Consider the following 13,378-nt stretch of genomic DNA (forward strand, 5'->3'; position numbering starts at 1 on the left):
ACGGTGGCTCATGCCTGTAATCCCAGCACTTCGCGAGGCCAAGGTGGGCAGATCACTCCTGAGGTCAGGAGTTCAAGACCAGCCTGGCCAACATGGTGAAACCCTGTCTCTACTAAAAAGACAAAATTTAGTTGGACGTGGTGGTAGGTGCATGCGATCCCAGCTACTTGGGAGGCTGAGGCAGGAGAATTGCTTGAACCCGGGAGGTGGATGTTGCAGTGAGCCGAGACTGCGCCACGGCACTCCAGCCTGAGCATCAGAGCGAGACTCTTGTCTCAAAAAGAAAAAAAAAGTATTTAATACTACAGTGTTAAAATTTCCTGACTGAGTAATGTTTTGAGGAATGAAGTGTTAGGTATGACTGAGAAGTTCATTTAATTGTCTTATGATGCGGTAGGTTAATAGTTAAGCATGGGGTTTGAGTTTAAATCCAAATTGTTTTACTTTGGCACGTTGCTTAGCTTTTCTGTGCCTCTGCCTATGTAATATGTACCTCAGAGGCACAGTAATGTGTACCTTAGAGGTGTGGTGAGAATTAATCAATAACGTAAAGTGTTTAAAATAGTGCCTAATACACAATAATGTTAGCTACGATTATGATTAAAACCATCTGTTTAAACTGTTTTTATTTTTTTGAGACAGGGTCTTGCTCTGTTGCCTAGGCTGTAGTGCATGGTGCAGTCATGGCTCACTGTAGCCTCAAACTCCTGGACTCAAGCTATCCTCCTCCTTCAGCCTCCCAAGTAGCTGGGATTAACAGGCACCAGCCACCCTGCCTGGCTAAACTATTATATTATGTAATGAGAATGTTTTTACATTCTTTTTTTTTTTGAGATGGGGTCTTGCTCTGTCCCCCAGGATATAATAGGAAATAGTTATTATCTGTCATTTTTATGCTGGTTGACCTTTTTCTATTTCTGTCATTTTTATGCTGTCATTTTTATGCTGGTTGACCTTTTTCTGTTTTCTGTTTCTGTTTTTTTTTTTTTTTTTCTTCCAAAGGTTCTATATGTAACTTCCATTGTATGACTTAAGCAATTGGATAGTCAGGTTATATCATGGTTTGGAATAAAGAGTTATATATAGACTTTGCCTTTGGGAGGAAGGTGTAGTATCCTAGTTTGGAAATAACTATTTTACCATGCAGCTCTGTTCCAACCTCTCCCCCTCAAGTACCTTGAATTTGCCTAACATAGTAGACATGGGATGGTTTCCTTTAGGAAAACTGTTACGTAAGGTCAGTCTAGAAAGGCTAGGGTGGTATGTAGTGGCATTATCATTACTGATGTGGAAATACATTAATTACTGTCAAGGATATACAAAATGATAGAATCAATATGGAAAAAGTGCTATAAAAGGGCTAAACATTAATGCATTTTATTATGCCTGGGAGGCACTATTCTAGATGTTTTACACGTTATCTAATTTCATCATTCCAACAAGTGGGAATTAAGACACTTTTATAAAGGGATTCTTTTAAAAATCAGGAAACTGGGGTACAGATATGGAGGTTCAGTAACTTTCCTACATTTATATAAAAAGCAGCATGGGCCGGGTGCAGTGGCTCGTGCCTGTAATCCCAGCACTTTGAGAGGCCGAGGTGGGTGGATCACGAGGTCAGGACATCGAGACCATCCTGGGTAACAAGGTGAAACCCCATCTCTACTAAAAATACAAAAAATTACCCGGGCATGGTGGTGGGCGCCTGTAGTCCCAGCTACTGGGGAGGCTGAGGCAGGAGAATGGCATGAACCCAAGAGGCGGAGCTTGCAGTGAGCCAAGATTGCGCCACTGCACTCCAGCCTGGGCGACAGATCTCAAAAAAAAAAAAAAAAAAGTTAGCAGCATGATCTCAGAGCAGAAACCCTGCCTTCCCGAAGCATCAGTTCACTTGAGGATTTGGGGAAATTAAACTTAAAAAAAAATTTATTGAATGCCTCCTATCTGCCAGGTGTAAATTTTTTATTTTGATGTAATTTCAGACATGAAAGTTCTAAGAATAATAATAAATTCCTTTGTGTTTACCACCCTGAATGTTATCACTCTCCTGTATGTATGAATATGTTTTAATCCTTTTGAGAGTGAGTTGTACATATGCCTCTTGATATCACATATCTCCTTGTGTATTTTCAAAAACAAGTGATATAATTATCAAAATCAGGCTGGGTGCAGTGTCTCATGCCTGTAATTCTCAGCACTTTGGGAGACCGAGGTGGGAGGATTGCTTGAGCCCAGGAGTTCGAGACCAGCCTGGGCAATACAGGGCAAGCCCTGCTCCACAAAAAAATGAGAAAAAAAAAATTAGCTGGGCGTGGTGACACACCTGTAGTCCCAGCTTCTCTGGAATCTGAGGCAGGATAATCACTTGAGCCTAGGAGGTTGAGGCTGCAGTGAGCCTTGGTTGCGCCAGTGTAACTCTAGCCTGGGTGACACAGTGAGACACTGTGTCAATAAAACAAAAAATGAGGCAATAAACGACAATATAATGTCATCAGATCTGCAGATCTTATTCAGATTTTACCAGTCAATGGTCCTGACAATTTTCGTAGCAAAATAAAATCCTGGATCATGTGTTACATTTTGTTGTGTCTGTTTAGTAACCTGAATCTAGTCTAGTTCCTCGATTTTTGTTTTAATGTTGATATTTTTTGATGGTTTATGACTGGTAATTTTGATGATTAGGGTCATGCATTTTTGGCAGTAATACGACAGAAAATACACTGTTCTTCTCAGTGCATCACATCAGAAAGCACATGATTTGTTTTGTCCCACTACTGGTGATACGTGCTTTGATCACTTCCTAAGGTGGTGGTGTTTGCAGGTTTCTCTATGGTAAAATTACAGTCTTGATTGTTGGATTTACTCCTTGATCCATGGGCTGCAGAATGGATGTGGTGTTAGCAGGCATGAAAACAACATTAATCTCCTTTGATGTCCCCATCAGAGGTCTTGGGTGACTAGGTATATTGTCCACAAGCAGTAATATTTAGAAAGGAGTCTTTTTTTTCTGCTCAGTAGGTCTGAACAGTGGGCTTAAAATATCTGGTAAACCATGCTGTAAATGATGCTGTAAATAGATGTGCTGTCACCTAGGCTTTGTTGTTCCATTTCTTATGCACAGGCAGAGTGGATTTAACATAATTCGTAAGGGGCCTAAGATTTTTGAAAAGGTAAAAATGAACACTGGCTTCAGTTGAAAGTTACCACCTGCATTAGCCCTAACAAGAGAGTTAGCCTGTCCTAGAAGCTTTGAAGCCATAAGTCCCTCTAGCTGTGAAAGTCTTAGATGTCATCCTCTTCCAATAGAAGGCTATTTATTTCATCTGCATTTAAAATCTGTTATTGTAGCCAGTTTCATTGATTATCTTAGCTAGATCTTCTGGATCACTTGCTGCAGGTTCTCCATTAAAGCACTTGCTGCTCCACCTTACACTTTTATGTTATGGACATGCCTTCTTTCCCTAAACCTCATGAACCAACCTCTGCAAGTTTCCATCTTTTCTTCTGCAGCTTTGTCACCTCTCAGCCTTCATAGAATTAAAGAGAGTTAGGGCCTTGCTCTGGGTTTAGCTTTGGCTTAAGGGAATGTTATTGCTGGTTTGACCCTCTATCCAGACCACCAAAACTTTCTGTATACTAGACTTACAGCTATTTTGCTTTCTTACCATTTGTGTGTTCACTGGGATAGCATTTTCTATTTCTTGGAAGAACTTTTCCTTTGCATTCACAACTTGGCTGTTTGGTGCAAGAGGCCAAGCTTTTAGCCTGTGTTGGCTTTCACCATGCCTTCCTTTACTAAGCTGAATCTTTTCTACGTTGTGAGTTAAAGTAAGAGATGTGTGACTCTTTCTTTCATTTTTGAATACTTAGAAGCTATTGTATGGCTATTAGTAGGTCTAATTGTATCTCAGGGAATAGACTGGAGCAGTCAGAACACACATGATATTTATTAGGTGTGCTATCTTATATGAGTATTGTTCCTAGTGCCCCCAGAACAATTAGAATAGTAACATCAAAGATCATTAATCACAAATCACAGTAACAGATACAATAATAATGAAAAAGTTTGAAATATGGTAATTACTAAAATGTGACATAGAGACAGGCATGAGCTCATGCTGTTTAAAAATGGCACCAATAAACTTGCTGGGTTCAGGGTTGTCACAAAACTTCAATTTGTAAAAAACACAACTATGAAGCACAATAAAGTAAAGCACCATAAAAAGTATGCCTGTATATACATATTATATGCAGACACATGTGTTTTTTTGTCTGTATATCTGTCATTGTTATGCATGACTTCACATTATTCTGATTTTAATGATACCCCTTTGTACTTCCCTTCTGTACAGAGAAACCTGGCACCTGTTATTTATTTGGATTTTTAAATTTTTTTTTTTTTTTTTTTTTTTTTTACTTTGGAGATGGAATCTTGCTCTGTTGCCCAGGCTGGAGTGAAGTGGCACAGTCTTGGCCCACTGCAACCTTCACCTCCTGGGTTCAAGTGATTCTCCTGCCTCAGCCTCCCGAGTAGCAGGGATTACAGGCATGCATCACCACACCTGGCTAATTTTTTTAATATTTTTGGTAGAGACAGGGTTTCACCATGTTGGCCATGCTGGTCTCGGACTCCTGACCTCAAGTGATCTGCCTGACTTGGTCTCTCAAAATGCTGGGATTACAGGCGTGAGCCACCATGCCCAGCCCTGTTATTTATCATAAACTTATTTGTTTAATTCTACATACACAGAAAGTAGTTTAAGATATACTAGACTGGGTGGCTTAAGGCTATCTCTACAAAAAATACAAAAAAAAAAAATTAGCTGGGCGTGGTGGCGGGTGCCTGTAATCCCAGCTACTTCGGAGGCGGAGGCAGGAGAACCGTTTGAACCCACGAGGTGGAGGTTGCAGTGAGCCGAGACAGTGCCACCGCCCTCCAGCCTGGGTGACAGAGTGAAACTCTGTCTCAAAAAACAAACAAAAAAAGATTTACTTACCCTGTGGTAAAAACCCTAATATGTAGAGTTTAGTTATTAATGTTCTTTTTTTGTCATTAACCAAATTGTATTTAGTACAAATAGTTCAAAAGTTATTTATCCTTCTTATACAAAATACAGCATACTACAGGTAGTTCCACACTTGACATTTTTCACTTAAAATATCTTTGAGATCACTCCATATGATCCTTATTTGTTTTTTTTTTTTTTTTTTTGAGACGGAGTCTCGCTCTTTCACCCAGGCTGGAGTGCAGTGGCGCAATCTCGGCTCACTGCAAGCTCCGCCCCCCGGGGTTCACGCCATTCTCCTGCCTCAGCCTCCTGCGTAGCTGGGACTACAGGCGCCCGCCACCACGCCCGGCTAATTTTTTGTATTTTTAGTAGAGACAGGGTTTCACTGTGTTAGCCAGGATGGTCTCGATCTCCTGACCTCGTGATCCGCCCGCCTCGGCCTCCCAAAGTGCTGGGATTACAGGCGTGAGCCACCGTGCCCGGCCCCTTATTTGTTTTAAGAGTTATGTAGTACTTTATTGCATGATTGAAACAGTTTATTGAATCATTCTCCTGGTTATGGGCAGTTAGGTTGTTTTCAGTGTTTACATTATGAATAACGCTACAGTGAATATTTTGTATATGTATTTTTGTACTGTTGGAAGTGTCATTTGGGGATATATTTCTTTCTTTGTTTTTTTCTTTTTCTTTTTTTTAGAGACAGGGTCTTGCCCTATGGCCCAGGCTGGAGTGCAGTGGTGCAATCATAGCTCACTGCAACTTCGAACTCCTAGGCTCAAGTGATTTCCCAGCTTCTGACTCTTGAGTAGCTAGGACTACAGGCATGTGCTACCATGCCCAGTTAATTTTTTTAACAAATTTATGACATGTATCCACCATTATAATATCATACAGAATGATTTTACTGTCCTAAAAATCCTCTGTGCTCCATCTGTTCATCTTTCTCTTCCCAACAGCCCCTGACAATCACTGATTTTTTGTCTTCAGTTTTATCTTTGTAAAATGCCATGTAATTGGAATCATATAGCTAGTAGCCTTTGCAGATTGGCTTCTTTATTAATGTGCATTTACATTTCCTACATGCCTTCTCATGGCTTGATAGTTTTTTTTTTGTTTGTGTTTTTTAGCACAGAATATTTCATTGTCTGGATATACCATAGTTTATTAGTTTACCTACTGAAGGATGTGTTGGTTGCTTCCAAGATTTGGCCATTATAAAGTTGGTATAAATATCTGGGTGTAGGTTTTTGTGCAGACATAATATTTCATCTCATTTGGGTAAAGATCAAGTGTGATTGCTGGATCTTATTATGTTTAGTTTTATAAGAAACTGCCAAACTGTTTTCCAAAGTGGTTGTACCATTTTGCATTCCTATCAGTAATGAATGAGAGTTCCTGCTGATCCACACCCTTGTTAAAAAATGCTTTCCAGCATCATCTGTAGATTCACAATCCCAAACAAAATCCCAGCAAATTAATTTTACTGACAAACTGATTTTTCAAGTTTATATAGAGAGGAAGAAGATCCAGTATAGCCAGTACAACACTGAAGGATAAAACTGAAAGACTGACACTCTACTTGGCATTAAGACTTACTGTAAATCTTCAGTTTTCAAGACAGCGATACTGGTGAAAGAACAAGAGCCCAGAAACAGACTGACACAAATATATTCAAATGATCTTTGGCAAAGGAGCAAAGAGAACTTGGTGGACAAATTTATTATTTTCAGCCAGTGGTAGAATAACTGAACATTCACATACAAAATAAACAAATCTTAGACACCAGTCTTTCACAAAAATTAACTCAAAATTATTTACATCAATAAGCTTAATGTAAATGTAAAACATAAAACTTCTAGAAGATAACAAAGGGCAAAATTTATGTGTCCAGGAGTGTGGCACTGACCTTTTTAGATACAATATCAAAAGCATAATCGTGAAAGAAAAAAGATAAAAAATTTGGACTACACTGAAATGAAAACTGTTCTGGGAAAGACACTGTTAAAAGAACGAAAAGATAAGCCACAAACCAGGATAAAATATTTGTAAAACTTACATCTGATAAATGACTTATATTCACAATATATATAGAACTCAAAAGCAAGCAATAAGAAGGCAGCCTAATTTAAAAATGGGCAGAAGATCTAACAGACACCTCACCAAAGAAGATAAACAGATGACAACCATATGAAAAGCTATCAAAATATGTCACAGGGAATTGAAAACTAAAACAACAATTAGATACACCTATTAGAATAGCTAAAGTCCAAAACGGAAAACATTTACGTTGACTTTTTATTAACTGTACTCAGAATGGCCTATTGTATCACTTTCTTCGCTAATGGTGGTAGTGTTAAATCTTATGGATGTTCTCTTTTTGTCTTATGCTTTGATAAGAAAGGGATGTAGTGAAGTTGCTTGCTTTTTAAGTTTATCTAATTATATTACTGATTACTGTTCATTTTTCTTAGATGATTTAGTCTTATTGGGGAGGATTGTGTACAGCTTTTTTCTGGACATGTGTTATTTAACTTCAGGGATCAAGATTTTTTTCCCCCCTTCACAAATTAGGAGACTTCCTGTGATCAGAGTGAAGGTTCTGGTTCTTCGGAAGAGGATGAATGGAGAAGTGACAGAAAAAGTGAAAGTTACAGCGAAAGTTCAAGGTATCTGTTTTTAATTGTTGTGGTCTTTTAAGCATTTTAGTCATAGTCTTGGATGGAATCATACTTGAATTTTATTCAAGAGGCAAGAATTTGCAACTGTGGAACAGTTTTTAATACACTAAAAAGGAGACGAAAACTAGATCAACAGCTGTTCCTAAAGGAGTATTTCAGGAGTTTTTTTTGTTGACTTTAAGCAGTTGACCCAGCACTGTTGAACATGCATACTGAAAATATAAATTTAATCTTGGCTGCACATAAAAAGACTAGTATCTAAAGTATGTGTGGTAAAACCACAGTATATTCATTATTATTGGATGTGTTGAATTTTTGTTAGTTTTGAGATCCAGATTTCCTGGGTCCAAAATGTCAGCCTCTGGTTCTTGGTGCATGTCACCTTCATCTCAACAGATGCTCAACCGAGAAAACTGGACCTTAATCTCTCTTGTCCACCTATGCATAACATGGCTAGAAAATTCTCCTTCCTGAATATCATTCAGATCATCTTTCTTTTTTTTTTATTGCTACTGTATTGGTTCAAACCATTATCACATACTCTCTGCTTCCTTTCTTGTCTTGTTTTACTTCATTATGATAAGGAGCTAGAATGATTTTTTTAAGAACATAATGTATCTTTTTTAAACAAATTTAATTGTGGTAAAATACACATAACAGAAATATAACCATTTAAAGCATGCAGTTCAGTACTGTTACGTACATTGACATAGTTATGCAGTGAGTCTCCAGAACTTGTTTATCTTGCAAAACAAATTCTATACCAATTAAAGAATGATTCTTTTCTTTACCCTTCCTCATGTCCCTGGCAACCCCTATTCTACCTTCTGTGTCTTCATTCATTGTCTTGTAATTCAACTTTTCTTGAGTTTTATTTATCCAAAACAGATGCTCTTATAATTTTTATAAACAAGCTCTTTTTCTAATAAATACCTTTTTGTAATGTGTTTACCTGTGTATTTGATAGAGACGAAAAGGTGTGTGGTTGGTTGAAGTTGGGCCAAGGATGGCCCAGGTAGAGACCTTTATTTTTATTATTATTTCTGTTTGGTGAAGCTAGTAGTGGACCACGGACTAGTTTTCTATAACTAGTTTCCTCTTTGACTCTGATTTCGCTAAGGACTAGGATTAGTCTCTTTCTTAGATTTCTGTCATATCAGGGAGACTCCTTGGGAAGAAACTGACTACTTAGGGCTTTCAGTTTGGTGTAGTATGCTTCCCTTGGGCTTCTCAGTGTATTCATTGATGGCTTGTGATTCCAGTTGAAATTTCTGGTCTATACCTCAGCTTCCTCCAACATGGGGGTAGTGGTGGGGCCTGTTTTTGGGGTTTGGTATGATTCTTACTGTTTCCATAAGTCTGTGTTTTGTTTCCTTGAAGGAGTAATTGCTAGTTGTCTTCCATCATATTTTATCTACAGTATACCTAAATTTTTTTTTTCAGGTTTATATCCTTTCCTAATTTCTAGTGTTAGTGAAGATTTCTCTTTTTCTCTTACTTTTGTCATGATCTTCAGTCACTTCAGTACTTGTTGGTAGTGAGGGGAGAATGCTGAAGTTAAATCTTTCTGGTATCTTCCCTTCCCTTTTTCTCCTCTCTCTGTTCCCCCAATTTTATGTGATTGACTCGCTATCAGTGCTTATATTCTGGCTCCATTCAACTGAAAGCACTCCCCTTTTCTAGTGACTCTTCATCTAGATATTCCGATTGGACAGCTGATGCGGGCATCAATTTGCAGCCTCCTTTAAGAACATCATGTCGTCGACGAATTACTCGATTTTGTAGTAGTTCAGAAGATGAAATATCTACTGAGAATTTATCTCCTCCAAAAAGAAGAAGAAAGAGAAAGAAAGAAAATAAGCCTAAGAAGGAGGTAAGAAAAACGTATCTTTAAAAATAGCATGTATCATGATACCCCAGCTTTACCCTAGTTCAAATGTTGTTTTAACATTTCTTGTGATACTGGCATGGTGGTGCCTTGGGTGTCTTGGGCCCTGCTCTGGGGCTGGGCTGGGCGAACTGTCAGCCCTCCTTCGGGAAGCTCACTGCACTCCCAGGGTGCAGCAGGTACCCTGTGTGTCTTGGGGATTCTGAAGGGCACCGTGGACTCCTCTATCTCCTACTTTCATCCCCCGTGGATAGCAGAAGCTCTGGGGCCTGTGGGAAGGAAGGGAGCATCTGTCAGTCCTTTGGAGGGATGGGTGGGGGCAGATATAGTGGGACTTATGGGGGAGGCCTTTGCTTCACAGATGCAGAGTCCTTTGCAGGACTGGGGCCCTGGTCTCCTGCGAGAGACTTGGAGTCCACCAGTGTCATTCACTTCCAGTCTTGAGATGGAACTGCCATGACTGCATGTTTCTGGCTGTGTCAAAAGGCAGGATAATCTCAAACCGTTAACATCCAGTCTAAGTGCAGGTCGGATCAGAGGGCTGGGTGCAGGCAGATTGGCCCTGTTGCCCTATGAGGAGACCGTGGGATTGGGGTTGCAGAAATTCCACAAGCCTCTTGCCACCTTTGTGAACCACATGACACAGATCTGGCAGGACCGGAGACAACTGGGAATTGACACAGTGGTTTAGGATGTGGCCATGGTTCTCTCCACACATCTGGAGATGGGAGCTGTGGAGCTTTTGGGCTGCCCTGCAGTGAAACTGGGTGCTGGCATAGGGCTGATGGGCATAGTGGCTGCCCTGCTGGGTGCTCATGTGACTATCACAGATCGAAAAGTAGCATTAGAGTTTTGTAAATCAAGTGTTCAAGGCAATTTACCTCCTTGTATCCAACCCAGAGCTTTTGTTAAGGAGCTGACTTGGGGAAAGGATTTGGGGAGTTTTTCTCCTAGAGATTTTGACCTGATACTTGGAGCCGATATCATATATTTAGAAGAAACATTCACAGATCTTCTTCAAACACTGGACCATCTCTGTAGCAATCACTCCATGATTCTTTTACCTTGCTGAATTCACTATGAACGGAATAACTTTTGAGCAATGCTGGAGAGGCAGTTTACTATAAGGTTCACTATGATACTGAGAAAGATGTACATACTTATACAGAAGAGAAGCCACAGCAAGGACCTACAGTTGGCTATCATTTATAAGAATGCTGTCATTGAGGGTGTTGATTAAGGTCTTGGAGACAAAACACACGTGCAGTTTTAAAACAAAGCAGTGCTTTATGCCATCGCTGTGATTTATTTATTTATTTATTTATTGAGAGGAGTCTCTGTTGCCTAGCCTGGAGTGCAGTGGTGCGATCTTGGCTTACTGCAGCCTCTGCCTCCTGGGTTCAAGTGATTCTCCTGCCTCAGCTTCCCAAGTAGCTGGGACTACAGGCCCACGCAACCACGCCTGGCTAAGTTTTGTATTTTTAGTAGAGACATGGTTTTGTCATGTTGGCCAGGCTGGTCTCGAACTTCTGACCTCAGGTGATCTGCCCGCCTTAGCCTCCCAAAGTGCTGGGATTACAGGTGTAGACCCACTGTGCCTGGCCATTGCTGTAATTTTTAGTCTTATTTACTCACTCTGAAATTCCATTAATGTTAAAGATTAAGTGTGAGATTTTGGTTCATGCTGTTTCTGTACCCTATACTGCTCCCTCTTAATAAACAGTTTTCACTGATGATATGAAGCATTGGTATAAAGCCGTCTTTAAACTAGCAAGCTTGTTTTGGCGAGGTTAAGTCATACAAATAATTTTAAACACCTTCTGAAATACATCATGTTTAGCCCAGTTTTCTGATTTTCTGGATGTAAGACAAGAGGTTTAACATGTTCCCTGAGCTGTTGGTGCTATTGAAATCTTTTGCCCCATTTAAATTGTAAATACTCTGGGTTGGTTGAGTGGGGTGTGAGTTTTCTGGGGTCTCATATTATGCTTTTTGGCTTAATTTCAGGGGATAAGTAAAAATAAAGTTTTCGTTACTTTTTGAGAGTACCTTAAGTCTTGAACTTGAATATAGGTTATCTTTATCAAATCGAAAGCTGTGGTTTTCCCCCTCAGCTTTACCTTGTCTCAAATGTTGCTTTAATGTAATTGTTTCCTAAGCTTTCCATGCCTTCTTAATAACACACAGGATAACAGTAAAAAAGATTCTACGTCTCATCCCTCCATTAAGAGGTTAGCTTCCCAAACATAAGCTCCTTCTGTATTGTACTTGTAATTGCTCATTCAGTGTCTGTATTACCCAGTAGACTGTAAGCTTCTTGAGGGCCAGGAATGCTTCTGCATCTCTCATTATTGCTTCCCCAGGATCTAGTATTAATATATCATAACCAAATAATGAAAAAGATACATTCCAGTTAGAGGCTTTTGATTGTTGGTTTAAATGATTGTTATATTGTTTTATGATTAACTTTGATACACTTCATGAAGTCACACATAAACTTTTTAAAAATTATTTTTATTTATTTATTTATTTATTTATTTATTTATTTATTTATTTATTTATTTATTTTGAGACGGAGTCTTACTCTGTCACCCAGGCTGGAGTGCAGTGGTGCAGTCTCGGCTCATTGCAACCTCCGCCTCCCGTGTTCAAGCAGTTCTCCTGCCTCAGCCTCCCAAGTAGCTGGGACTACAGGCACACGCCACCACGCTCAGTTAGTTTTTGTATTTTTCATAGAGATGAGGTTTCACCATTTTGACCAGGGTGGTCTCGAACTCCTGACCTCAAGTGATCCATCCGCCTCAGCCTCCCAGAGTGCTGAGATTACAGGCGTGAGCCGTGGCGCCCGGCCAAGCTACTTTATTATTAACACTTCTCCATCTCCACTGTTCTGAGTAATGGGCGTGACAGTTAAACCTTTCCAAATCTGAAACTTAAAGAGAAAGCTCTATTTTGCTCAGAATCTCACAGCAACACTTATTTTCTCCTGTAAATTTCAACACTAGTAGTAGACTTCAAGGAATTTTAAGGTGCTTTTTTTGTTTTTCTGTGTGTGTGTGTTATTGCTACGTTTGCCATTTTCATTTTACATGTCTGTCTTCATACTTGTCTCTTCATTGTAATATCATCCCTATTTATTTGTGTACACTGTGCTGATCTCAAGCAGGTAGTCATTGTTTAAAGATGTTAAGTCTTTCTATTTGTTGCTGTGTATAACAAACCACCCTAAAATTTAGGTGTTTACATGGCAAACATTGCGTATTTCATGTATTGGTACATCAGGAACTGGGAGCTGATTTAACTGGGTGATTTTGGCTCATGAGGTTACAACATGTTGACTGGGGCTGCCGTCATCTGAGGACTTGATGAGGGTTGGATGATATTCTTTCCGAGCTTATTCATATGGCTGTTGGCCTCAGTTCCTTGCCACACAGGTCTCTTCTTAGCTGGCTGCTTGAGTGTCGTTATGATTTTCCTCAGACTGAATGATTTAACAGTAGCCAGGGATAAGCCCCCATTTATGACCTAGTCTTAGAAGCTGCACATAGTCTCATCGGCTTTATTATATTTGGTAGAAGTGAGTCATTAAGTGTAGTCCACACTTGAGAGGAGGAGACTTCCACTTCTTGAAGAGGAGAGAACTATCGGAGAATTTGTAGGCATATTTTGAAATCACCGGTCTTACAACCTAAAATCAAGAGGAGACTCCTTGTGATGATTAGCCTGTGGCCAAACTCAGAGTGGAGTCGTGGCAGAACAGGCTATGGGTAAAAGAGGATTTAGGTTGGGTATTAGCCCCCTAA

General features: G+C 39.7%; 1 protein-coding gene and 1 pseudogene across 5 annotated transcripts in view; both read left to right on the plus strand.

Annotated features, from left to right (window-relative positions):
* Nucleotides 1–13,378, plus strand: part of BRWD1 (bromodomain and WD repeat domain containing 1) — a 131,159-nt gene that overhangs the window by 70,295 nt on the left and 47,486 nt on the right. For all 5 annotated transcript variants that reach the window (XM_055279712.2, XM_055279713.2, XM_063640596.1 and 2 more), the window contains 2 exons: nucleotides 7,581–7,675; nucleotides 9,371–9,560. In XM_055279712.2, coding sequence (XP_055135687.2) covers nucleotides 7,581–7,675; nucleotides 9,371–9,560 — 285 coding nt within the window. The remainder of the gene's footprint in view (nucleotides 1–7,580; nucleotides 7,676–9,370; nucleotides 9,561–13,378) is intronic.
* On the plus strand, nucleotides 9,885–10,787 carry LOC129481953 (protein N-lysine methyltransferase METTL21A-like; annotated as a pseudogene).

Source organism: Symphalangus syndactylus, chromosome 5, assembly GCF_028878055.3.
Source record: "Symphalangus syndactylus isolate Jambi chromosome 5, NHGRI_mSymSyn1-v2.1_pri, whole genome shotgun sequence".
Lineage (NCBI taxonomy): Eukaryota > Metazoa > Chordata > Mammalia > Primates > Hylobatidae > Symphalangus > Symphalangus syndactylus.